The sequence below is a fragment of the Toxorhynchites rutilus genome, chromosome 3, assembly GCF_029784135.1.
Source record: "Toxorhynchites rutilus septentrionalis strain SRP chromosome 3, ASM2978413v1, whole genome shotgun sequence".
In the NCBI taxonomy this organism is placed as follows: Eukaryota; Metazoa; Arthropoda; class Insecta; order Diptera; family Culicidae; genus Toxorhynchites; species Toxorhynchites rutilus.
In genome coordinates, this window is record NC_073746.1 from 282,382,143 (window position 1) to 282,409,826 (window position 27,684).

At 38.2% G+C, this 27,684-nt stretch overlaps 2 protein-coding genes across 3 annotated transcripts; one reads left to right on the forward strand and one right to left on the reverse strand.

Moving 5' to 3' along the window:
- Positions 1–4,701: 4,701 nt before the first annotated feature.
- LOC129776114 (uncharacterized) lies at positions 4,702–5,605 on the forward strand. Its single transcript, XM_055781531.1, has 3 exons — positions 4,702–4,806; positions 4,897–5,357; positions 5,414–5,605. Exons 1-3 carry the CDS (start codon positions 4,758–4,760, stop codon positions 5,471–5,473), a joined length of 570 nt encoding a protein of 189 aa, XP_055637506.1. The 5' UTR covers positions 4,702–4,757; the 3' UTR covers positions 5,474–5,605.
- Positions 5,517–27,496, reverse strand: LOC129776111 (uncharacterized). 2 transcript variants are annotated; one of them, XM_055781526.1, is made up of 4 exons: positions 26,905–27,496; positions 13,787–14,756; positions 5,800–5,935; positions 5,517–5,743 (listed from the first exon to the last, which is right to left on the reverse strand). In XM_055781526.1, the coding sequence occupies exons 1-4, from the start codon at positions 27,372–27,374 to the stop codon at positions 5,607–5,609; spliced, it is 1,713 nt and encodes a 570-aa protein (XP_055637501.1). In that variant the 5' UTR covers positions 27,375–27,496; the 3' UTR covers positions 5,517–5,606. The 2 variants fall into 2 exon arrangements, with proteins under 2 accessions (XP_055637501.1, XP_055637502.1); XM_055781527.1 differs by lacking the exon at positions 26,905–27,496 and adding an exon at positions 16,927–18,036.
- Positions 27,497–27,684: the final 188 nt, after the last annotated feature.

Below are 27,684 nucleotides of genomic sequence, written 5' to 3' on the forward strand. Positions count from 1 at the left end.
TGAACGAACGCAAAGTACGTAGAATAGAAGGTAAGGGATATTTCCTGTGTTTACACACGGAGAGGGCATAACACACAACGAAGTTAATAATAAAAAATCCTCAATTTGTTCGAAGTTCTGAAGTTTTTTCAATATTTCTTTATTTTAAAAATTATAAAAATTATAAAAAAGTGATAAAATCGCAAATCGAGCCGACGGTAAACACGATAGTGTACCGATTATCTACTGCAAGTAAGGTTTTATGTGATTTTTTATCGATTTCATACTGAACAGTTTTTGTTTACTTCAGCACAATGTTGAAGTACAACGTCCTGCGATGCCTAATGAACTGCGAGATAAACTAATCAGAGGCGTTTTCAGCTATCCGATGCATTCAGTCCTTGGATCGAAAACGGGAATGACACTCCTTTGATATAACCCAGCAAACATTAAATCGTATAACTTTGCACATGATAAGTCACATATAATTTCGTATCAAATCACAATCGCATAAAATATCAATCAAAATATCGATCATATATCTAAAATCGCATAAAATGCAAAAACACGATTTTCCATGTCATCGATGGATTGAGTGGTAACGTTGTCGTATCAAATCGCATATCAGTCCAAAAAGCATCGCATATCGTTATATACGGCTTTATATGCGTACAAAATATGGCATATACGTATATCGCCTCCACTTTTGTGTGTATATGCTAGTTATCTGCATCATATATCATACAAATGTGTCTTGGTTGTATGTATATCGCCTCCAATTATAGCTATTCATACGACTTAATGTTTGCTGGGAACCTCTCCACACATTTATTTATCGATTTTGCAATATTTTTTATAATACAGGTGTAATAATTTTAAAATGATTAAGTAAATTGCTATTTCATCATTTCGAAACATATTTTTAGACAGCTCTTGTGTTACAATTTAAAAAAATGAAAAATGCGTGAATTTATATGGATTCGATCGACGGTTTATTACTATTTTTAGCTTTTTTTCTTTGCCTACCACTACTTGAACAAATTAGGGAGTAGACTACCTTCTTATTCTACGTACTTTGGAACGAACGCTCGTTCTTTTTTAAAGAACGGTAGTTCGTCCCACGAACTGATTCCGAAAGAACTGTTTGCGAGTGAACTGTTTGGGAACGAACTGTTTGAGAACTGCCATACAAATACTCGAAATCGAAAACTAATCAAGCAAACGGAGTCAAATTCGGCATGTGAAGAATTTAGAGGGCATGTCGCCAGTTCCGGAGGTACCTTAACGTCGTATGTAATTAGGAATCTTGGTCTGAACAAGAGAGTGGAAGATGATCAAGATCCTCGTGTGGCACTTCTCAAATATGCTAAGGATGTAGAAGAAAATCCTTATTGGTTTGTTCCAGTCTACTCTAAAATGAAACCTCAGGCAATATCTGTCTATGAAGATGAGCCGAAGAGTAAAAAAGCGAAGAAACAATAAAAAAAAAATATTAACGCTTACATCTATCAAATAGTCAATTTTATTATAATAATCTTTAAAGATAGCATGCTGTAAATGGAAACAGTTGCTAGCAATCTTCCAAGTTTTCGTTCCGGTTTTGGCGATCGTACCAAGGTTATTGACCAGATCGGTTTTGGTCATACCGATACAAGTATCGAAAAGTCTGCACTGCAAACACCTAGAACTATCGGCTAATGAAAACCATTGAGAAATATGTTTACAATAATTGTATGATATCAAAAAATTTAGATATTTATTTTGCAACGCTTACAATATTGCATGATCTATGTGTGACGTTGTGCAATATGGTGTCAGTTTATGTCAAAGCTCATGTGTACATTTACATCGTCTCGGGTGTAAAGTGAGTGTTATCCACAAAATCACAGACTGTTTTTCGAGAACGCGTGTGTCGCCATGCCCATTAAAAATGCCGACGGGGATTTTATCATCGAGTTTATTGAGACTAATCGTTCACTTCCGAAATTATAGCATATCAAGTGTCGAGTACTTGCGATGAGATATTGAACGTCAGTAGCCAGCCTTGCACAATATTCAGGACCGACTTCAATATCATCCCCAAATGATTCAATTTCATTGCACAAATATGGCTGTGACGCCATAATATTGTACGTCTGTGAACAACCTTCAATAATGATGTCAATAAATTGATACAATAGTATTGTGCGTGTATGGGGCGCTTTAGAATCGCACAGTGATGTCTAAAAAAAGAGGTTGTTAGCGCAGGAAACTGAACCAAACCATAAAGTAGAGAAATACCATATCCCTGCACTCTGCAACCGAAAATATAAGTCTGCAACAGAATAAAGTTTGCGTCGAAAATTAAATATCAGTAAAATTGCGAACAAATCTGCGAATTTGGCATCCTTGCATTGATGAAAAACAAATTTCGAAATAATTAGAAGTCGAACGAATTGATAAAAGTGTTTATTCGAAGTCAAACGGGTTACAAAATGCATAATTTTGCTAATTTCAAACCCGTTCGTGTACCGGAATAGAGGTGAATATAGGGAGAGCGCTTGTACGAAAAATAAAACGATATTGTTATTTACAAGCAAAATGCATGTAACGCAGGGTTTATTTTGTTGATGTATACTCAATTTTGGTTTGTAAATTAAATTAGATTTTCGTTGTTTTAAAGGCTGTATAAGCACTGATTGCCGCAGTACTGATTTATGAATTGCGGCACCTTCTTTTCACTTCAACTGCACGTGAACACAAAATTCCCGAAAACGTTTAAATTACTCAACACATTCCGCTAATAATTTCTATTTCGATTCTATTTGCATACTGTCTCTTTGTCTCTGTCTCTTTTGTTTATATTTACAATTGTTGTTTTGTTGCGTCTAGTGGTTTTATGTATTATCAACGAGGCGTGTTTTACTGTCAGTCTTTGGATTCGCACAGTGTGTGCGACGTGTAGAACTGGTATGTATTTCATTTCAGATGGCTGAAAAACCTTTCTCGCTGTACCGTATTGTATTTATCGTGGTTTTGAACTGACATTCTAGCAGAAATTGAAATTGCAGTTTTATTGAGATGTTCTAAACTTAATTAAAATTCAATTTTACATCTCGTCAAATAACTCTAGAACTATATTATTTGAACTTTTTCTTTCATTAAAACAGCTAAAAATACATATTACACAAACTACAGCATTTATTTCATTCAAGTACATTCAAAAGACAAAAAAATAAGATCAATGCATACGAATTAAATGAACATACAGTAGAACCCTGATTATCCGCGGATTAACAAATTCGCGGATAGCGCAACAAAGAACTAGAACGAGTTCCAAACTCCAAAAAAAGATATTTCAGCATGAAAACTATGTTTTATCAATACATAAATCATTAAACTATCCTGCTATAAGGTCGTGTACACCAGTAGTCAGATAATGTGAAAGCCATGACCAAAACAAAAGTGCATGAGTCTATCACTTACTGACAAATTCCGGGAAGGTCTATAGATTTACTATGGAACTCGCTGTCACGAATAATCCACACCGCGGATCATCCACTCGCGGATAATCGGGGTTCCACTGTACTTCGGCTGTCGCGCTTTGTTTTTCTCACTCTCCAAGGTTTTTCCGTATTCAATTTCTTTTAGAAAGAAAAAAACGATTCAAATCGTGGCAGTTAGGTTCTTCTTCTTCTATCTTCCTGGCTACTAATACAATCAAAGTTTGTTACAGCCAAAACCCGTGAATCTTCCCACCTTCTATCCTCCACTCGCTACCAAGGCGCCCAGAAGTATATCCTATGGTGAGGCCGTTTCGTCACTAAGTTGGTTTGAGGAGCGTTTTATGAAAACAGTACGGAAAAAAGTAGAAGGGGAATTATTTACTTGAAGCGTGAAAGAGACAGACTGATCCCGAGCGAGCTTTGGCACAAGCGTATTCCAAGATGGCTGAAGAGTGGTTTTAGCAAGTTGGCCCACCTTAGGATATACTTATAGGCGCCTTGCTCGCTACTACTCCGCGTCATATGCATGTCATTGAGAATCAATGTCCTGGAAAAAAGGTAATGAAGATGGTCGAGTTTCGAGCGATATAGCATGCGCTGCCATAACTGTTTCGCAAATAGTGACGTCAGTCGTTGTGTTTATCTTTGATTGCCCACCTCATCCATGTGAAAATGCTATTTTCAGGAAGTAATTTATCAATTAAAAACGTTGATTTTTGTAGAGCTCCCGCTGACTATGAGGTTAAAGTGTTATCGTGGAGTGAATATTAGTGAAATCACGTCGAAAAAGACGCATGAAAGTGATATTTCCATGCGGCATTTTAACTCCCCCACGTTCATAGCAACAAACGAAGTTTCATTATTTTACCGTAATGAAGTTTATTTTTCGAAGGCTCTCAGTGTCGGTGTGTATGTTGTGAGATAATAATCGCCAATTAATCAAAATTTCACTGAAAATGTTACTGTTTTCGAGAACTAAGCACACGACTGCTCTCTGGACCTTTTTCCACGTGAATAATCGAAATAAGCCACGATATAATTGTCATCTGTTAAAAAACAACCAGATCTCATGAGAATTTTGGCTCAAATTATCATGCAACCGTGAGTACTTTCAACATTGTTTTGTTTTATTCCATATACATTCCATATTGAATGCAAATAATTACGACACGATATTTTGTTTGCCAATACAGATACACTTCGCCTACTGCTCCACCTCTATATGTACTCATTGATTGAGAATGCATATGACGAAATTTAATAACAAATCTCAAATGTGATTGTCCTTCGAAAATGGCATGTTACCTAAAAATTACTCCTGATGTGGCATATACAGTACTATGTATGTAAAAAATTACAATTCATATAAATTATAATTAAAAATTATATGAATTGTAATTTTTCAAAGACAATATTTTTTTTTATCATTTAGCGGATATTCTCGCCAGTAGTGGATTGGCTATCGATGAACCTGACCAGCGGAAGGTTGCTCGCATACTCAGACCGAAAAATCCCAGATGTCCGGGTGTGCCACCGATGGTTTCAATTCCTATGGAAAATGCCAGTCAAACTGTAATTGAAAAGTATAGAGAAGCGTTGGATTTCGCGACCACTCCCAATGAACAGCATCATTTTGCAATTTCGAACAATCGTGACCCAAATGCATTGGATTTCTGGAATAACCAAACAGATTTGATTGTAAATACACCGGTTGGTCGCTTCGTCGAGATCAAGAAAACTTTACTACAACAATGCTCGACAGCTGATGAAGGATTCAAAGAATGGGGATTCTTGAAGACTTCCCTGTCCAATTACATGCTGGAAGCAGATTTCCTCCGAATTCAGCTAGAATTATTTGTTCTGAAAGCTCGCTCGATTCTAGAGTATATTCAAGTATGATTAGCGAATAGCTAATAATACAAAACACATTAACGACTGATTCTTTTCAGCACTTCGAAGGAACCAATTCGGAATATTATGGTTGTCCTGCATTTTATCAACGATTCTGAGGTATAGGGATTCGGACGAAACGAAAATATGGACGATGGCAGATTAGTTTCACGTGAGCTCGGTAGTGAAAACTGCTCGTGAGTTTGTTATTGATTTTTATTATGTGAAATATATGACCTTAATCACTACTATTCAATGGATTCTCGAGTTTAGTGGATTGAGTATCCGGCCGGTGACGAGTGCTAAATCCATTTCTTTGTCCATGATGCAGAAAAGGAACGGGTAATTGATAGCCAGCTCGATTGGGTTTTTATATAATGATGTGAACCCTGCAATGAAAGGAAATATCGCTTTACATTACGGCAACAATATATCGAACAATTACTTTTCAGTTGTTGCAGTGATTGTGTTCGAATGTTGATATTGATCGACTGTTCGATGTGTTTTGCATAGATCAGCGGGTCGTTCGTCATTGGCGTAAAATCGGCACGCGTCGGTTCAAAAATGTCGTTGATGCCCATCTGCAATGGTATTTTCTATCATTAATCAGTTAAACAGAGTGTATTTATATTCACAACATTACTAAAAATGCACTATATCTGGCTTTTAACATACAATTATGACTAGTCATTCAATTCTGGAAACTCTAGGGCGGATGGGGGTAATATGACCAGGCGGGGCAAAATAAGCCATCATTCGTTTGTGCTTGTTATTGAGCCAAACAAACTTTTTGACGTAGGATTACGTCTTTCGGGAACATATTGGGGTACAAATTGAAAATCGAAAATCGAGTACATCGTGAAAATTGTCCAATTTCAAACGCTTATTGCTCAGTCATTTAATGATGGATTGGTGAAATTTTTACGTCAATCGATTTCGGTACTCCATACAATTTTTTATATTGAAGAAAATAATATATGTCATGTAACTAACTATCGAACAATTGAAAAATCTCAACCCTTATCCTAACGGAAATACCCACTTCTGATTGGTCGAAATTGACTATTGACTATCGGCGGGTCCCTAACAGAGACATCAAAACCAAGCTGCCTGGGGGAATTGGCATTGCAAATACATGAAAGTAGGGAGGCTTTTGTTCCTACCGAGATGTGTTCCCTAACAGAGACATCAAAATCAAGCTGCCTGGGGGAAATCCACATTGCAAATACATTAAAGTAGGCGGAACTTTTGTTCCTACCGAGATGTGTTCCCTAACAGAGACATCAAATCCAAGCTGCCTGGGTTAAATCGACATTGTAAATACATGAAAGTAGGGGGAGCTTTTGTTCCTACCGAAATGTGTTCCCTAACAGAGACATTAAAACCAAGCTTAGGAAAATCGGCATTGCAAATACATGGAAGTAGGGGGTGATTTTGTTCCTTCCTAAATGTATTCCCTAACAGAGACATCAAAACCAAGGTGCCCAGAAGAAATCGGCTTTGCAAATATATGCAAATTGGGGGCATTTTTATATTGCAAGTAAGGTGAGTGATACGATTAATTCTAGCAAAAAAAAATTTAATTTGGAACTTCAATGTTGGTTGCTTCGTTAAATTTCATTTCAATGGCCGATCGTGTATTGTGAAAAATTTAGCACAAGTGTAAGTGTAAAATTGTATATGGTAGCAGTTGTGTTAAAAATGTCTTGATATATGGAACGATTTATTTCATATATCATAAATAAAAACCAAGGTGTGTTCTCGCTCGAGAACGGGTCGTTAGGTTTAAGCTGTCTGTTTTGTTGTGTTTATTTTCACCCAAGGAAAGTTTATACGGCGAGAAAAATTTGAGAAGTGAAAAAATATTAGAAAAAGTGATTTCCCATATGCTCTACATATAGTATTAAGTGCTGTTAGTCCAATTAAAATTCGCATTGGGTTGAATAAACACTCAGAAGGTGAAAGTTATAAAAGAAAATTACATTTCCCATTTCAAATATGTTTTCTCTATATTGAAGTAACATGTTTTTACTGATGAGAAAAATTTTCTAATTGTGTTCAGTATTGGTAACTATTTCATATTCCATTAGCGAGTTTTTTTCATATTTCATTCATATATAATATAGGAGGCATCTCGTCTAGGATCACAGAGGGCGGTTTTCATCATATCTCGTTCCACTTCGGTATCTTTTATCTGATACGCACCATCCAACGACTGTTTACCATCTTTCTGTCATCACTACTCGGTAAACACTGGTGGAGTGAACTAACAATATCCAACAATCAAACAAAATTGCCCATTTCAGGACCATCAAATCATTATCAAAGAGTTTAACGATGTAATTCTTCAAACATATATAAAATCAACATATAGCCTAACGGAATCCTACGTCAACTATGCGGTCGTGTCTCGAACACAACCCTCTTGTGACTTTTTCCCAACAATTTTGTTGGAAATACTCGCATTAAGTATCTACGTGAAAACCGTATTCAAATTCAACTGTTTGATAAAGATTTTAAAATAAGTTTCACACTGACTGATTATCACGAAGAATATACCGTGAAGCTTCCTTAAGAGCGCTACACATACAACGTCACGTCCCGTCACCGTTCCGTCAACTATTCTCTTGGACTTATTTTGCCGACGTCGAAGTTACCGTTGCTGGTGTATGTGAATGCGACCATACGATTTCCATGGGGGAATATTTGACATTTCATTCGTTTACGTTGACTTTACGGTGACGGGACGTTGTATGTGTAGCGCACTTTATACCAGCCAGTGCATAATTCCGCTCACTTGACATAAAATACTGTTTTCTCACTAGCTATCTTATTTCTTCTGATAAATTATATTTGTGTATGCTCGCAAAACTATAACTATTCTAAAAATTGGCAACCAAGTACTTTTAGGGTGGGTTTAGACTAGTGATATATTCGTGTGAAGAAATATTATGAGATTTATAGAAATCGCATCAACCGTTTACACTAGCGCGAACTAATATAATGCATATATTCATACTTTCGGTGAATTTATTTACTTAAAGTAGAACTGCATCCAACTTTAGCGATTTCTCACCAGTGAAAAATTCACCAGCGTTTTCATATGCCTGAATTTATTCTATATATTCTATGCATATATACCTCGAAGAAGTGTATCATATATATTCTCACCCGTTTACATCTATTATCAGGTGAATAAATCCATCTATAGCTATAGATCTCCCTAATGTAACCCGCCATTAGTTACGCTTAACCGTTTGAGTGCGGAGCAAATTTTGTTAGCATATGCCAAAAATGCGGGTGAGTTTGGGTATATAATATTTAAAGTAATATTTAAACAATTTCATTCAACATTACGGTTTGCTGCGCGTGAAGTCCTCTTTAAAAAATATCCCAGAAAGACGAAATCCTGCGTCAAAAATAATAACATAGAATAAGCTCCCTGCACTTTTGGCATACAACAAGATGAGCGCTATCGCGCTCCCCGTGTTCAAACGGTTAACTATACAAATTTCTGTCAATATCGTTCGTAGCTCTGTCATTCGCCATATTTGTTGATTTCCTTAGCAAAGTGGCTAACTGCATTGTGCACTGTTGTTATCAATTTACAAAGCGTAAGCGATTGAAAATCTCCGAAAGCAATAAAAACTGAACAATACAGGTACGTTGCTTTGATTTAATAGTTTTTTCACATCTTTTCATTGCAAATTCGTTCGGTTATCACCAAAATAAACAGGACTGGAAAAAGGACACTCTTATTTGCATTTGTTTTTTATTCCACACAACAGATCCCATTTGCTATATTACGATTAGAAAAACAAATGCCGGTCAGAAACGAATGCGATATGATAGGTCGAAAATAGCAGACGCTATGGAAATGGTGAGAACCGGATTTCCCGTTCAAAAGGCGGCCAAATTGATGGAATTCCGTATTCAACACTGCGCGAGAAGGTCTTGGGAAAGTATTCCAGACCACATCCTGGAAAAGCAACCGTTCTCGATGAAACAGAAGGACAAAAAGTTGAATGGCTGTTAGCTGAAGCAAAAACTGGATTCCCCGTGAACACAAAGAGATTACTGTTATGCGTAGCACAATTAGTGAGAAAAACAGCTCGTTCCAATCCATTTAAAAACGGGACGCCGGCTCATAAGTCGATCAATGGGTTCATCAAACGGCATCCAGGAATATTGAAACGGGTGCCAAGCGTATTGTCAAAGCATTGTGCAGCTGTTTCCAAGCAACAAATCTAAAGCTGGTTTCACGAAATCCATGAGTATTACGAGGAAGAAGCGCTATGTGTTGAAATTTCCGGAACAGATGTTCAATTTTGACGAAACAGCAGTACGTACAATATCTACAAAAGAATTGGTTTAAGCTGGTTCTGGCAAAAAAAAAAGTCCAGGCAAAAGTAGTTAACACCGATCGAGAATCTTAAACTGCACTGTTTTGTGGAAACGCAGCCGTGCAGTTAGTGGCAACTAGTCTTCAGAAAACAAACGCAGCGCTGCGCTTGAGTTTAATTTTCATCAGCGCGCGCTAAAAAAAAAAACTCGTATTCTATCTTGGTGCGAAGAGCACAAAATTCATAAGCACGACAGCGCAAAATATACCCGGCGCAGAACTCAGATACTGAACATTTCTTCTCACTTGTGTGATGCGCGTCTCATTCTATACACACACACATACACATCAAATTCTAGCGCCTGCTTTGTCTTCGTTCGTTCTAAGCAAACAGCAAACGGCTCTAACAACCAAACATTTCATCTGTGTTTCGGAGCGTGCTCATCCGCCAGAGCGCATGTGTGCACAAGGAGTGGGAGCTCAATTGGGTACAAAAATCTTGCTGCGCATCAGCACCGAGTTGCATTCTGAAGACTGGTGGCAATGTTGATGCTATAACCGTACAAATCTAGGATGGCAAAAGGTTAGAGGCGAATGAACTGCACAGTTTAAAGCCTCTTAAAAACAAAGAAAGAAAGAAAGATGGCAAAAGAGATCTGGTAGAGATTTGCGAAAAGCTGGGCTTCAACAAGAACGGAATCGGGTTGGATGACCCGGATTGTTCTTGTTGCTCAAGGATGTTTTTACTCTTGGCTTGTCCAGTAGAAAATATCGTTCCCTATCGTTCGTTAACTGGTGCTGGTTCAACTGGTCTGCTTTTAAACTGGGCGAACGTTAACTGGTCCTTGGACCAGCTAAAAAGCAGAATTTCGTAAACAATCGACGCCATATTCAAATGGAATATTTGCTGTGAGGGGCATTCGAATTTAATTTGACATGTAATGAAAATTGACATTATTTTCGCATGACAAAAACAGAACAAAAATTAAAAAACAATAATTTCCTCAAATTATATTTCATACCTGTTGTCGCACTCAATGCGAAACATCCATTGGAATCCTTTTGCTTATCCAATTTCATGGCCAACGCGAATCAAACAATTCATTGAAGTTCCCCTCGATTTCATTTGACGTTTAACATGCCGGACCAGTTAAAACGCGAATGTCGGTAACTTCTTCTTCTTCTTCTTCAATGGCACTAACGTTCCTAGAGGAACTTCGCCGTCTCAACGTAGTATTACTTGCGTCATTTTTATTAGTACTTAGTTGAGATCTCTATGCCAAATAACACGCCTTGAATGCATTCTGAGTGGCAAGCTCTAGAATACGCGTGATCACAGTGCAAGTCGGAGGAAATTTCTTTGACGAAAAATTCCCCCGACCAGAACGGGAATCGAACCCGAACACCCGGCATGTTAGTTATGACGCTAACCACTCGGCCAAGAGAGCACAGTCGGTAACTAGTCTCGGTAACCGGTAATCGGTGTCGGTAACTAGTCTTCCCTTTTCGCCCAGTTAGTGAATGTTTACTGTATTCTCCTTCAAAATGGACATAAGTCATATGTCTTATATGAACCGATACTGCTCCGCACGAAAAAAAAAACGTAATCCTGGTTGGACGTCAGTTATTTCCAACCACTCAAAAGCTGTGGATAGTATGACGAACCTACAATCGACATTGATCAACGGTTTCCGGCGATTTGGATTGTATCCGTTAGATCCTGATGCTGCTAATTACTCAGGTCCCATTGGAAAATCCAGTGAAGCATCTTCATCACAAGCTGTGTTGCCAATAAAGAAACGACATTACTACTGTAATTCATTCTATTATTGATTTCGACTCATTTAACTTGTTTACTACATAAACGATTCATTATTATAATAATTTGATTATTAGAATTAGAACCGCCAATTAACGGAATTAGGAAAATGATGTTTTTGTCGGTTGGAATTAGAACCAAAAGGTGCAAAATGTTTTCCGTCATCATAGGTGGTATGAATATAGCAACGCTCTCATCCCTAGGTTTATCGGTAGTGGAACGGAAACCAAGCAAGAAGCACATTAAAGAACCTTATATACGCGTAAGGAGTAATTTTCAGAGTACACAAACGTTAAATATTGTCTTAGCTGAGCAGTATATGGGTACTTCATGGTATAAGAAAATCAGCCAACAAAATAAGCTCTGTACGCATCACACTGAAATTTATGATTCTGCTCTTTATCTCAATGCATACTAGTATTGCTTCTGAACATTTACACTGATTCATTGCGTAAATACAGCTGTTACAATTTGTAAACATAGTTGGAAATAGTTAGATGTGGCATCATGGAGCGGAATTATACCAAAACATTCGATCGTTATTCCGATCCGATCGTCTGCTCACGATGACAGGGGCGACTGATCACTGTCTTCGTGCCAGCGGGGACTCTAAAAAGAGCTGTGCACGACGGTCCTCCAGCGAGACAGTGGGTACGTAGCACCTTCTTCCAGCAAAGCCTGCAATACCGTTACGCCTGGAGATCACCACAGTAAACGGAAACACAAATTGATCACGTTTTGATCGACGGTCGGCACTTCTCGGATATCATCAACGTCAGAACCTATCGTGGGGCTTATATCGATTCAGACCACTACCTCAGTCGTCAATAACAGAAAACGTCAGCGTTCACCACGGTACCACCTACGACGACTACAGGAGCGGAACATTGCTGCAAAATACTCGTAGCGTCTTGAAGCTGCGTTACGAGGATAGACGAACTGGATGCTGTTCCCCTCGATGAATGCTGGAACATCTTGAAAGCAGTAATTAGCAGCACAGCACAGCCCGTCATCAAGTATGAACAATGAGGACAACGGAGCTAATGGTTGACGACGAGTGCCGAGCGTTTATGAGCGAGAAGGATGCAGCACTCGCAGCCATGTTGCAACCAAGGCGCCTAGAAGTATATTCTAAGGTGGGCCAACTTGCTAAAAGCACTCTGCAGCCATCTTGGAAGGCTACTGTGTTTTGTTTGTAAACAAAACACAATACGCTAGTGCCGAAGCTCGATCCTGATCAGTCTGTCTCTTTCACGCTTCAAGGAAATAATTCCCCTTCTGCTTTCTTCCGTACTGTTTTCATATACCGCTCCCCTAACCAACTTAGTGACGAAACGGCCTCACCTAGTACCATAGACCCGTCTTGGTTGCAACGAGCGATTCGACAAAACACATCTCTTTCGGGAAAAAAACGTCGCCTGGGAGAGAAAGAGTGTGAGGAGATGGAGCTGCTTCATCGTTCTCGAGAATCGCAGAAGTTCTTCAAAAAACTAAACGCGCAAAGGCTTTATGCCGTGGCCGAAATGTGTAGAAACAAGGAAGGGGGCATCTCGACGAACGAACGCGAGGTGATCGAAAGGTGGAGGTATCACTACGATGAATACCTGAACAGCGCGCAGACAGGAGACCGAGACGGCGTTGATAAGGACTACACCGGTGCAGTGAACAACGACGACACACCACCCCCGACTATGGGTGAAGTGGGAGGCCATTAATCAGCTAAAGAACCACAATGCAGCTGGTAAGGATGGCCTCGTAGCGGAGCTCTTCAAGGGAGGCCCTAGAAAGCTTGTGGAGTGCGCCGGTTGATAGTCAGGATCTGGGACACAGAACAGCTACCGAAGGAGTGCAAGGACGAGGTTATCTGTCCCATCTATAAAAAAGTTTTTAACATAATTTATGAATACTTGACTGCTTTTCAATTTTAATTGGAAAAATAATGATGACACATTATGACGCAATTTCTTAAAAAGTTGTGACTTTTTGTACATTTTATTAATACGTTTAATAATAAGTTGTAAGTTGTTAATACGTTTATTAATAAGTTGTACAAAAAGTCACATCTTTTTAAAAAATTGTGTCATAATTATTTTTCTAATTGAAATTGAAAAGCAGTCAAAATGACTTACTTGGGCAATCTAGTGTTGAAAACGTTTTTAGGGGAGCCATATTGCCCCTATCTACCCTATATATCTTGTTCAAATGTTCTTATCCACTACGGTATGTAATACGGAAAACTAAATAAGGGTCTGTCATTTCGTTCGTACTTACACTCTGAAGATCACTGGTAAGAATAATATTCCCTTTCAGCATAAACTTAGGCACAATGGTTTTCACCCATGAAGGAACCATTTGCTTCAAGATATCCCGCATATTTGGAACATTTTCTTCGGTCTGGAGCAGCTTCATGAGATTGAGCAATCCGAACTCGTAATCCGGAAGTAGAATGACAAGCTTGTAATCCTCAGAGTCGAGTTCCAGTTCTAGTATTGTCGTTTGCAATCGATCAATGTAGGCATACTTGAGGATAGTGTTGTAGATTTTATATGGTACCTTAATCGTTTCAACCTCGCTCAGGTAGAAATTGTGCTCGATTGTATCGTCGAGTAGACGGTCCTGTTGAAACTGGTTTGAGCGTTCTGGAAAAGGCGGAAAGGTGACGAACGGAGAGGACGTTGTTGCGTCATGGAGTAAGAAGCTCTGCAGAAAGCGCTGATGGGAAACTATGTCGATTTCCTCCGGGTTTCGCTTAGTACGCAGGATGCGTCGGCGCTGGAGCGCCTGTGATTGACGCCGTTGAGGTTGGTTTTGCTTCTGACCTCGTTTTCTAAGGTTCCGTCGACGTTTTTCGCCGCCCTCGGCCGGCTCTTCCGTAGTGGCTACCGTTTGCTCCTCAGGTGTTGTCGCCGAGACTTCTCCCTCTGTGGTTGTTGTTTCTGTCTGTTCAACTTCATCGATGATCGATGTTGTATCGTTTTCTGCAGATTGCTGTTCGGGCTCTGTGGTAGTGGTTTCATAATCCTCTTGTTCCGATGATCTCATAGTCCAGTCCGGCATGGTTGAGATCGATTCGGTAGTAAATTGCTCCTCCTCGACAGATGTCATTTCATAGTCTATTGTAATGGTGGATGTTTCCGTTGACTCGGATGAGGATGGCCCAAGGGTTGTAGTTTGCATTTTCATCTCGGGAATATTTTCCAAGTCATAACCGTAGAATTTCAACACAGACTCGTATTCTGGGCTAGAATGAGAAACAATAGTGTTTGTTAGTTCTTCTACTGCATGAACAGATAGACAAAACTGCCCCATTGAGGTAGTTATCTAAAGAATTTGTCTCTGAATACTTGAAATTAGAGAACTGTTGAATATTGCGACGGATTTTCAAGAAAGGGAATAGAAGAAAGTGCCATCTGGAGGAAAAAGGTCTCATTGAAGTAGTCGTCTAGTCGACTTATCTCTGATTACCCTAAACTTTGCCGTGTAGCACAATCCCGGAACCACGACGGAAGCTGCTCAAGGCGTTAGAATTCTTGGACAGGACCCGAAATCTTCGAAGGTGAAAAATGAAGACCGACTCTACCCTCAGTAGCTTCGCTTCGACTAGAACTGCTTCGGCAGTCGCCCACAACAAAAAGTGACTTGACTAGAAAATGAATTGACTAGCGTTGACTAGCGAGGATGACTGGTGAACAAGTTCAGTCAGTGGTTATTTTAACTGACTCGACTAATGAATACGAATCTGCCTCTTCATTCAACTGACTTCAATCCACATTTCTACTCCCCTATGAACAAAATTTATACCCGCGTACGCAATCTTATATTTACGTCTATATAAAGAGGAACGAAAAACATGATTCTGATGTAAAAAAGAAGTTACCCCTTCAATGGTCTACCCATCGTGAGCTCAAACCAACGAACCTAGACATTTATCAAGTATGCTATAAAGGTCCTCGCGTTAGTAGTAGTAAATAGCGTGCAAAATAGCGCACACACACTGCACGCTATTTCATACGTGTGAGTAATTTTCGTGTACGATACAAAAGAATCTAGGGAGAGAGAAAGAGAGGAACGAATTCGTTCTGGGGGAAGTCACTTCAAAATGCGATGAGGACAATTTGACTGGCAATAATGAAATGATATAGTCGAATCGGTAGAGGGAGATAGCGACTAAACGCCCGACTGACTGTTTAGTCGTTTTGGCGAAGAAACTGCGTGAAGAAGCCAAAAGTCATTACTAACTGAATACGGATATAGTCAGTCAGATAGTCAGCTGACTATCCTCAGTTGACTATGACTATGCAGAGCCCTGGGTCTTGGAGAACCAAAAATCATATTAAATCCCTATCACCGCAACTGGGGTGACAGAATATAATAGTTTTGAATATTGAGTATTGGACTTTTTTCCAACAATTGTGTTAAAAATACTCTTATTAAGTATCTCCGTGAAAATCGTATTAAAATTCAATTGTTTGATAAGCGGACATTACACGGTCAAATTTATTGACAATATGATGACATTTGAGAGCATAATGACAGCTGAACATGGCCGACAACGCAGAAATCCGGATTTTCTGATTTTCGGGCATCAATATCCTGACATTTCATATGGATGCATGATGATGACGTTTTACCTCACGGACTTCCAGACTGAGTTGCTAGATTTGCAAGCGGACATTTAATGTTTGTTAGTCTTTTTTGCGATTGCAATTAAAATTTATAAACTTCTGAAATTGTAGGAATCATAAATGAAAGCTTTTGGTTTGGAAAACTGATACAGTAATTTACATTTAATGCGACATTCCGAGGAACCACTCAGTGTCGCATTGGAGGCGATTTGACCTGTAATTGGACATTGAAGATGAGAGTGGTACAGCGTCGACGTCTGGCGGCGAATTTCAATGTGGGGCCATAATTAGGGCCCGAACTCGATGTTTACAAAAATGTCCAACTAAACGTGTCGCATACAGGTCTGTCCAATTAGAAAAATGTCGCATTAAATGTAATTACAGTACTTTTCGCGATACACATCAAAACCTCAAAGTAAACTGCCAATGTGATGGTGAGAGAGTGAATGAAAATTAACAACGTCTTAGGAATTTTTTAACATTGAACTCGGCCATTCTTTGCGCTAGCGAGCGGGGCAGCCACTTTAGTCTAAGTTGTGTGTTTCTTCATACTCCGCTATAAAATTTGAAGAATGAGAAGATCTGGGAAAATCACAGGTGAAAAAACAGCACGTGTTAATTCAAGTTACAGTAGAGTATTAAAGGAAATTTCACACTGACTGATTATCACGAAGAATATATAAGAAAAGCAGTTAACAAAATAAGCTCTGTACGCATCATATTGAAATTTAGGATTCTACTATCATGAAATTAACTATCGAACAATTGATAAATTTCAACCATTACCTAAACGGAAATCCCGCGTTCTGATTGGTCGATTCGCAGAAGATCTTAGTTCTCACATTCATCTGCACTCTATAGAAAATATAATATGGGCAGTTGGGTTTGTTGTTTGATTTTCTGCTGATATGCATGACAGTGAATGTTCACTTGATCGCGCCCGATTCGACCGCTCCGGAAAAACCAGGGGTACGACTAAAACGTCAAATCCCTCATATTGCCAGTGTACCCAATATTGCTGCGGTTTACTGACATTTTGGTTCAATCAATTACTGTTGTTTACAACTCGGTCCGGTTATATAGTTGAATAGTGGCTAACTTTAAACTCCATGTTAAATGTGAACACCTCCATGTGAAACCGAAATATGAAAATCGCTCATGCAGTTAGAATAAAGCAGCGCATTTTTCTATTTCAATCCTCGTAAATGATATGTTGATAAACAAATGACGCCATATTGATTTTGATTTAGGGTAGCCTATATTCAATTGATGTCTAACCCCTGGGAAAAACATCGGTGCATGCATCGAGCGCAGAGAATGTGCCCTCTGTGCAGTTCGTTCATCAACAAGTAGAGGTCGGCAAACGGTTCACTTTGATGCATCGTTCAGTGGCCAACCGTTCACTTAAGTGAAATAGTTCTTTTGAGCAGTTCACTCACTCTGTCGGACAATGGAGGGATATGTCAAAGCAAGTATGGAAAACCGCATGAAACGTCGAGATCTGCTGTAATCTAGATTTTGAAATAGGACTATGTCTTTGATTTCTATATAGGGGGTCACTATACGAAAAATGTAACTTTTTTTTACTGTATTATAGTGACAACACATTTGGCTGGTTCGTCACTTAAGTTAAACTTCCATTTTTGGAAGAATGTCGGGAGTGAGAATTGAACTCGTAACCTTGAGCGTGAGAGGTACGGATGTTACCACTACGCCAGATCGCCTCCACAAAAATGTTACGATTTATTAAGAGTTTTCAAACGCATATTACTCAAAATGGTTATGGTGACATGTGTTGTGTTATATATCATTAGACAGCAAATTTATCCACATTTTTTTTGCTTGAAACATGAACAGTGAATATAGTAAAAAACCTTAACAATTTGTCGATTTAATTGGGTATGTTTTCTTTCGATTGCACTATCCACTCGCTTCCTCCCCGACGCAACGAGCAATCTTTTTGTCTAAATTCGGGCATTAGCTCATAATGTGAGTTGATGCGTAAAATGAATTATTCTCCATTTACCGATAATAGGCATTCATTTTATATTATATTGTATGGTCTCCAATCAATTTGTGCTCAATTTATGTTTTTTTATGTGTAGGTCTCACTACTAACAATTTGCGTAATTGTGACCCAGGATATCATAATATCGAGTATGTTGTTTGGTTATGTAAAAATGCAATAAATGAATTTAAATGGTTGCTGATTTAGAAGATCGAAAGGGTATACCCACGTAAATCAGATTATGATAGCTTGAGTAGTCGCGATCTTATAGGGCTATAAAGTTATTACAAACAATGTTCCGGACAACGTGGTAACGAAGAAGATAATGCTATTTTTATCTATAATATATTTTTGTAGTCATAGATCTTATATTAGGCTGTCAAAAAAGTCCTGCGGTATTTCCGCGAGGTGTCGTTGTAAGCGCGTAGTTCTAGTTGTATTCATTGTATCGAGTCATACTATAGCTTGTTGGAAAGGTATTATATAGTCCTTGACAGTGTTTTGTTTGGTTAAGTCGTTCGTGAGTTATAGTGTCGCAAATATGGAGCAAAATAAAGAGAAAATCCGACATATTTTACAGTACTACTATGACAAAGGCAAAAATGCATCTCAAGCTGCCAATAAAATTTGTGCAGTTTATGGACTCGATACAGTTTCCATTTCCACCGCACAACGATGGTTTCAACGTTTTCGTTCTGGTGTAGAGGTCGTCGAAGATGCGCCACGCTCCGGAAGGCCTGTCGTCGAAAATTGCGACAAAAACGCTGAATTAGCCGAGAAAGACCGGCATAGTAGCAGCCGTAGCATCGGCCAAGAGCTGGGGATAAGTCATCAAACCGTTATTAACTATTTGAAGAAGCTTGGATTCACAAAGAAGCTCGATGTATCGGTGCCACACACGTTGACGCAAAAAAACATCTTTGACCGTATCGACGCATGTGAATCGCTGCTGAATCGCAACAAAATCGACCCGTTTCTGAAGCGGATGGTGACTGGCGATGAAAAGTGGGTCACTTACGACAACGTGAAGCGCAAACGGTCGTGGTCGAAGCCCGCTGAAGCGGCTCAGACGGTGGCCAAGCCCTATGGCCAAACGCTCAATTCGGACCTGTACTTCTAACAACTGGACCGCTTGAAGGCAGCACTCATGAAGGAGAGGCCATCTTTGATAAACAGAGGCCGCATTGTCCTCCATCAGGACAACGCCAGGCCACACACTTCTTTGGTGACGCGCCAGAAGCTCCGGGAGCTCGGATGGGAGGTTCTTTTGCATCCGCCGTATAGTCCGGACCTTGCACCAAGTGACTACCACCTGTTTTTGTCCATGTCGAACGAGCTAGGTAGTCAGAAGTTAGCCACAAAAGAGGCCTGTGAAAATTGTCTATGCGAGTTTTTTGCCAATAAGGAAGCGAGCTTCTATAACAGGGGTATTATGGAGTTGGCATCTCGTTGGGAACAAGTCATCGAACAAAACGGCGCATATTTGACTTAAAACAGATGATTGTAACTAATTTTATGAACAAATTATGTGACAGCCTAATATTTATTTTTTTTTTTTAACTATTTAGACTTGTGTTTAAAAATGATACATGATTACTTTTTGTCTTCTTCTGCATGATTGAATAAATAGAAGAAAAGGGTAGTAATGACCTTAATGGTATTTTTGTGTACATTTTGGAACAGAATGCGGTTCCGAATTCTACCACGTTATGTCATCTAACCCGTTTAAAGGATACAAGTACATATAGGAAACGGTTTTTCCTGGGCGTCAATTTGATGTATCAGAAGAAAAAAAATACAGATTTTGAACAATGGAATACTCAATTTGCAATTATTACACACAATCACAGTCCTATGTCAAGATCCCGTCCGTGCCCCTAGGCTCAGACCCATCAACTTTTTTTTGTTAAAAATCGATACTCTGGGACTATTCGGAATACGAGGCAAAGGGCCTGATCATGCACGTCACGAACGAACGGTGAAAACCAAGTGAATTGTATACAACCTTATTCCGGCTGCCACCGTGTGTGTAGAATCCGGAAGAGTTCATCCGTCGTGACCAGTGCCACAAATTATCAAAATTTATTCACGAATGAATGAATTAGCTTTTTCTCGGTGTCGGATAAATTCTCTTCTGTTGACACTCAACACCATATCTGTTATAATGAGTATAGTACAAGAGTCGAGACGCGTGAACTTTGTCTGGTATGATGAACGAAAACAGTATGAGGGAATTTCGCAAAGCCTGCATTCAGGCACTTTTATTACTGTCAATAATTTCAGGTGATTATCACGAACATTAAGTTGATCTTCATCACTTGCAGTGAATTTTTATTGAAATCGTATTTTATGTTTATTAAAAAAAAAGTAAGAACCAGGAATCCGGAAAAGGCAACATTGACTTTCGTTGAGCGTTGACCGTTGTGCGGCGTTGAGCGGCTGAGTGAGGTTTAGCGTTGAACGGCGTTGAGCGTTCCGTTCAGTTTTTAAACTGTATTGTAGTGACTTTCAACACTTTACTTCCATTTTTGGAAGAATATCGAGGGTGAGAATTGATCTCGTTACCTTTAGCATGAGAGGGACGGTCCGTTTCCGTTTCTGTTTCCGCTCTCTATGATTTTTAACTACTACCATTTCGTTCAATGTTTCCAATGAACCGGAAACCATCATCTTATTTTCTAAAATGACATCGGAATACGATATTCGACTTCGGCTGTTGAAGCCCTTTTATCCAATAGCCATACCGTAGGGGTTTTGTATCATTGCTGGTCATTTAGAGCCAGTATCATCAAACCGGAAATCAAAACAAGATTATGTTCGTTTTCCGCTCGTCTATTATTGTCACCCATTGCCCATCTAATAGGCGGTGTATGACATTTTCGGCCAATCGGGAGTAGATTAATAAAACATAGCAAGAGTTATACTATACATTCCATTGCCGAAGTCGCCAAAAACAAGAATTTTGTGTTATCGATTTTACTCTCAATTGGTTGACGTTGAATTTCATGTTTCGATTTTCACTAACACGCAATGATCTTCAATTTCGACGTTACGAATATCATGACCAAAATGAAGATGCAAATGAAAAATGAACTTCATGGCAAGCTGATGTTTGCTGTTCATTCCACTGGTGTTCATTGATATTGTTGTTCCATATTTATCGACTCTCGCTTGAGCAGTAGGTTATCAATACAAGGCCAACTGAAATTCGCCGTATTTGAATGTCGTGAATGTGAATATTTTCGGCACTGGTCGTGACTACTTTGATGAACTCGGTGTTATTATGAATACCACGATAATGTCATGTCATGGAGAAAACCAGGTATATTTGTCACTTGTGTTTTAGATGGTGAGAGCTAGTCACGCGGAATGAAATAAGTTTAATTTCGTATTTATTTAGTTTTTTTTGTTAACATTTGTCCTTTCTTGTCTAGAAAAGAAAACATAAACAAACAGCATTTTACCCGCTTGGTGACTTTTTTTTAGATGAAATCCTGACGTATCCAGAGGTCGTCAATTTGTTTATTTGGACTAGGTTACTGCGATATGGGGAGTAATTAAGAACTAAAAATGTACCTCCGGCAGGCCCATTGAAACATGGCAAAAGCTAAGTAACTCTACTTCCGATTGTCCTGAATGAATAGCAATTTTTTATTTCCATTTTTAGGAGTAGATTAACAGAAAGTTGTAACACCATAAAATGTAAATTGAGTCCACTGGTCCAAATACGTTGTAACAGTGTGAGAGAAACAACAAATTCTTCATCTCTTTAGAAATAAGTTATTTCTAAAGAGATGAAGAATTTGTTGTTTCTGTTGTAACGATCACTATAGTTGATATTGATTTGTTGATATTTTGAGTATTGAATAATAACCGTGAAGTTTTTCCAACATTGTAGAGCAGATTTTTGTAATTCAAACATTCGCACGATAGTTATAACGGACGATAGTTATAAAGAATAAGGCCATTATTTTTTACCTTTCTACGTAATAAATATTTTCAACGATATTGTTTTGAAGACATGCTTTGAATAAAAAATATTAAAAAGGTGATAAAAGATTTAAGAGCTAAATGAACTGCAAAGTTTAATTTTTCTTAATAACATGAACTGAACTGATAATAAGTTTTAAACAAGGAAAAAATGAGTCTATCATTGCAAAGCATTCACAAGATACTGCTTTGAAATACTCATAATTTTGATATCCGTCTAAAAAAATCTGCATCACTTTCCGCTTTTAGAAAATTCCTTGAAATCCATCTGATGTTTTGTATGAAGATTATGTTTGTGACCTATCCTGTTAACTAGTTTCTGTTTAAATAATTAAATCAAACCTTGTATCCCGTATATCAAATTACCCGAGAATAGGAAGGATAAAAGGATTGAAATTCAGAATCCCATATGAGAATAGCTCAGATTATACTGATCGTTAGGTGGATAAAAAAAACTTCCATTGACTTTCTTCGAAAATTCATAACTTTTGAACCATTGAACCGATTTAGGGGCTGTCCACATACCACGTGGACAGAAAAAGTACGCTTTTAGACTCCCCCTCCCCCTCCGTGGACAAGCGTGGACATTGAATATACCCCTCCCCTGTTGTCCACGTGGACATTCTTCCATACATTGTAATTGAAAAAAGGAAATAATTGCATTGTGCCTATATTCAATTTTAAATTAGCCTTATTTTATATTTGGTGTTTTTTAATGATAAAAAAAACAATTCAAGAGAAAAACATGTTCTTTTTTTGTGAACTAATGAATAGAAATAGAAAAATGATTTTTTTCGTCTCCGCAAATCACATATTCAAAAAATGAAGTAGGCAATAGTTCGAAAGCTTCTCAACTGTACTTCATCCAACTACAGTATCTCAAATTAACTGTTGTTGTCAGCGCAACACAAAGCCTTTCCCGTCATCGTTTGGAGAATTTACAGAGGACGCGTTCCATTCCATAAATCGACTAAGACTACATCGGCGCTATGAAAATATGTGTTATCGATGAATTCCCAGCGACCATTCTGCATTTACTTCCAGAGTGCTCGTGAGGCAAAATTACACTAGACAATTCTCGTCTGAGGCAGTGCATCTTTCTTTCGATGCAACGCAAACTGCTTTACTTTCTGATTATAATAATCTGATCAAATCAAATAACCTTTTTTGAAAAAAAAATTATGCAAATGGGCTTTATTAGCCACTTTATTTACCACTTCCTACCAATATATTCGAGAGTTTGAAAATATGTGAAATCGTTGGCTTCAGGAAACACTTTGTTAATTGTATGAAATGGTGAGTTAAAATTACTAAAACCGAAAATTCGTTCTTTTTCATCCCATTTGTTCGAATGCTTATGGAAATCTATTTAATGATTTGTGTAATAATCCCATTATGATAACTGCCCAAACTACTACTTCTTCAAAACGCTTTTTGAGAACATTCTAGAGAATTGTTTCCAAAGCAAAAATAAAAACTGAAATTAGAAACATTTCTCCGGTGAATTCAAAGGACAGTACAACAGTAAAACTGCACAATCAAGCGAATATTTTTACAATTAAGCATGAAATAACATCTGAAGAAACTTATTTGACAACGAACGATTTTATCGCCTGCAGATAATCTCCGAGAAACGAGTGTCCATCGTAAAGAGTTTTTCTGAAGACTTCTGCAATTGCTATTTAAAAAAATGTGTCGAAAGCATTTAAATGAAGAAACAACCAATGGATTTAGGCATACTTCTTTACTAAACTTTGACTGCAAGATACTAGTTCATATATTGAAGCGAAAATTAGAACAAAGTAAACAATATTTTGAATGTTTTATTCCATAAAGCGTGTTGATAGGGGATTTCTCTTGGCTGTTGTGCAGAATATGTAATCTAATCCCGGATTCAAAGCCCCTCTTTAAAAAACACGAATGTCGTAATAACATGTGCTTATTAACCGAAGTTTCATTTGTAACATCACAATCTTTCGATCGGTAGGACAAAATGATCCTTAAAAAACTGATCCCAGTGCTGAGCATACCTAACGCAGCTGTATCAATGTGTCATTAACGTCAAATAACGTCGCAAAATGGATGCTAAAAATTCGAGAAATATTTGGGAACGGGGGTACAACCCATCAGAAAAGGTGGGCTGAATCTGCTTCTTTTAGTACAGAGTTCTGCATATGAACTCTGTTTTTGAGCTGGTATTATAAAATTTGGATCGCACTAGTTTCGCTAAGTCCTTCTAAAATTATTTGAAAAATCCTATAATATTCCGGTCATTTTATCATATTATTAACATCCCACATATACTCTGCAGATACAAATGTATCAGCAGTTCGCTATGTCAAATTCATTCTCACGTAGACCTGGATTTAGAACACAGAGTTCAGTTTATACTCAAATATGACGTAGCTAAGAAGTTGAAAACAAAGATCCTCCACAATGTTTATGTGACTTCCATGCAGAATACATATTTCAGTGAAGAAATTCGATGATATGGAAGAATATTCGACATAACTATTTTATGGATAAATATGAAGTACCCAAAATAGGCGGAAAATGCAGAAAATATAGCATTTATTTGAACAGATCTGAATGTATTTAAAAAAAAAATCTGTTTAACGTGTCCACGTGGACATTATATGTACCCCCACCCCCCTCACCGTGGACAAGCGTGGACATTTTCGTACCCCCTACCCCCCTAAAGTTGTCCACGTGGTATGTGGACAGCCCCTTAGACGATCGACATATCTAGCTTTTATTAAAAAATATTGAACTTGCAAAAAAGATGGATTTTATTTTCGTAATTATTAATTGTAACTATTTTTTATTGTTTTCATGGCTTTGGACTAGAGGGCGCTATATTTTTTCTTATTTTTTCTTGAAAGCTGAGGATTGTTTACATGACATATCTCGATATCAGAGATGCAATTTTGTTTCGTTCTTGAGATATGATTTTTCGAAGCTAACCGGTGGTCCGAAAAATCTTGTTTCCCCCTTTATCCAAAAATGTCTCGTACTCCGAAAAAAAAACCCAAAGTCCGAGAGTGTCGATTTTTGACAAAACATTTTTTTCGAGATGACAGTAGATCTCGACGTTTCATGCAATTTTAAGACATTTGGCATCAACATTTTTTTTTCGAAAACCCCGATTTTCTTTACTGCCCCCTTGGGTGATTTTTCGATTTTCAAAAAACTTGAACTTTGACCGCTTTGCGCCACTATCCCTTAAGTCCGATTGAGCTGATATTTGGCATAGGGTGTTTTTACGAGGTGGTAAACATTTTGTATTGGGCAACTATTTGAATTTTTTGGATCTATTTTTTCCCATACATTCAATTGCACCCTACCCTATATATTATACACATACTCGCCTCTCGCTTGAGTAAATTCTGTATCAGTATGAATGGATGGCACATTTATTAAAACTTTTAAGCTCATTTTATGTAATTACGAGGATGTTAAAAAATTATTTATTTTGAGTTGAGGAGATTGAAAAGTTTGTGTGAATGTCATGAACAGGACGTCTACTCGGTGAGCGCCCAGCAAACATTAAATCGCATAACAAGCGTATATATAACATCATATGCCCTAAAATTTGGTTGGTATATAATGCGCCTAACTGGCATATGCATGCAAAAGTGGAGGCCATATACATACATGGCAAATGCTTACCGAATTTGTTTGGATGAATATGCAACTTTGACCGGCTATAATAGCGATTATGTTGAATTGAATTGCGATCTGATATGAATATATTCATGAATTGTCAAAGCACCATAGACATACTCATATACGATTTATTACAGACATAGAAAAAAAAACAAATGGCGCAAAATATTTTCGTGAAATGTTTATTATAGCCTCACGAATCACCATTTTTATATATAAGTATTTATGTTTGTAGAAATAATAATTGTTTGATTGACTTGTGTTGGGCGTGGAATATGAATGTTTAAAATGGCACAGATTAATGTTTAGTGAAAACTGCTCCGATGTGTGTTCGAACTCAGGTCGTCTGGATTATCATCCACCAGCTATCTCGCGCGGCTATCTGAAAATTAATTCAACAGCGATTGAAACTTTCGAGTGCATCAGAATTTCATTGACATTTCGATATGATGTAATATGTTCTTTATTAGGATCTAATATGATTTACTGTTTCATGATTTTCTTCAGCATGCAACACGATTTACTACAGTACTGAATCGATTTAAATTATACGCTTTTACGACACACAAACTGCATCAGCGTAATATACGCATATGATGCGGATTAAATATATTTTACGACAATGTACATCATAAAATTGATGTTTATTATACCGAATTGCGACTTAATTTGATAATGGTATATAAAATCGAGTTTTTGCATTTTATGCGATTTCAAATATACACGACACATACTTTGATTGATATTATAAGCGATTATGATTTATTCGGATTTCTTGTAAGACTTGGCACGTGCAAAATTATACGATTTTATGTTTGCTGGGCGGTTTTGCATCGAGTTATATTGTTGATCTGATAAAATGAAACATTGTCACTATCACATCTGTCACATCTAGTAATGTGGCTCACTGCCCGAGGTATTAGCGTCATATATGACGTGATGAGAGCATTGGGTCGGATAAGTAAAAGCTTATTTTTTTGTTAAAGAAAGTTCTCGTGACCTGTGCTGGTACCACGCATATACTCGGAATCGAACGACTTGCAATGACGATGCTCGTTCATACAATATATTTTTCCTGGCGATTTAAATTCACCACTCACCGTATAGTGATATTCTCGCTGCTCAGACTTAAACCGCTGAGCAGATTCTCCTTACTGTAGAAGTAGCTCCTCAATCTTCGATGAATATCACGATAACCGACGCGTAGAATATCCTTATCGTACGGTACCACTAGTGTTTCATGAATTTCCGAAGCGCTCATCCCATCAGCGCCTTCGTACAAGGCCACCAGGATACTAGCAAGTGCACATGGTGAAAACGCTATGTTATTCTTGTTTCCTTTCGAGTGCAGGTACAGAATACGAAATCCAAGATGATTCGTTCGGTCGATCATCGCATCCAACGGAGTTATCTTCGCTCTAATCTCCTGAACCGGACTACTCGTGGAAGGCGGCGGAACAGGCTGTGCCACAATCGGCTCATCTCCGCCTCCTAGATTTATGCTATAGTATTGGCCAATGACCAACGGCCAGCAGCAAGCTACCACTGCCAGCAAGATATGGTCGATCATCACAGAAACACTCACTTTCGGTGTATGAATGAAGAACAAAAAAGCGCGCGAATTTGTGGAATATTATTTATAAATCCGCACCGAGTCCGACATCGAATCGCGACTGACTAACTGGATCCAAATCGATGAGCAGTCTTTTATAATATTCATGTTTCTTCCAGTCTTCCTCTATATGTATTCAAATTGATTGTTTCGATCGATTAGAGCTAAACACTGCTATCGGGTCACAGTTCTGCAAACTCATCTGTCTTTTGTGATTTCGTTTTCGCGAGGATGGAGGGTAGGGACGACGAAAAAACTACTAAGCAGC

Coding starts and splice junctions, on each gene's coding strand:
- LOC129776114 (XM_055781531.1), top strand. CDS start 4,758: ATGGCATGTTACCTAAAAATTACTCCTGATGTGGCATATACAGTACTA. Junction 4,807..4,896: donor TGTGGCATATACAGTACTAT/GTATGTAAAAAA, acceptor TTTATCATTTAG/CGGATATTCTCGCCAGTAGT. Junction 5,358..5,413: donor CGATTCTAGAGTATATTCAA/GTATGATTAGCG, acceptor GATTCTTTTCAG/CACTTCGAAGGAACCAATTC.
- LOC129776111 (XM_055781526.1), bottom strand. CDS start 27,374: ATGATCGACCATATCTTGCTGGCAGTGGTAGCTTGCTGCTGGCCGTTG. Junction 14,757..26,904: donor AGCGAGAATATCACTATACG/GTGAGTGGTGAA, acceptor TTCTCATTCTAG/CCCAGAATACGAGTCTGTGT. Junction 5,936..13,786: donor TTACCAGTGATCTTCAGAGT/GTAAGTACGAAC, acceptor ATACCATTGCAG/ATGGGCATCAACGACATTTT.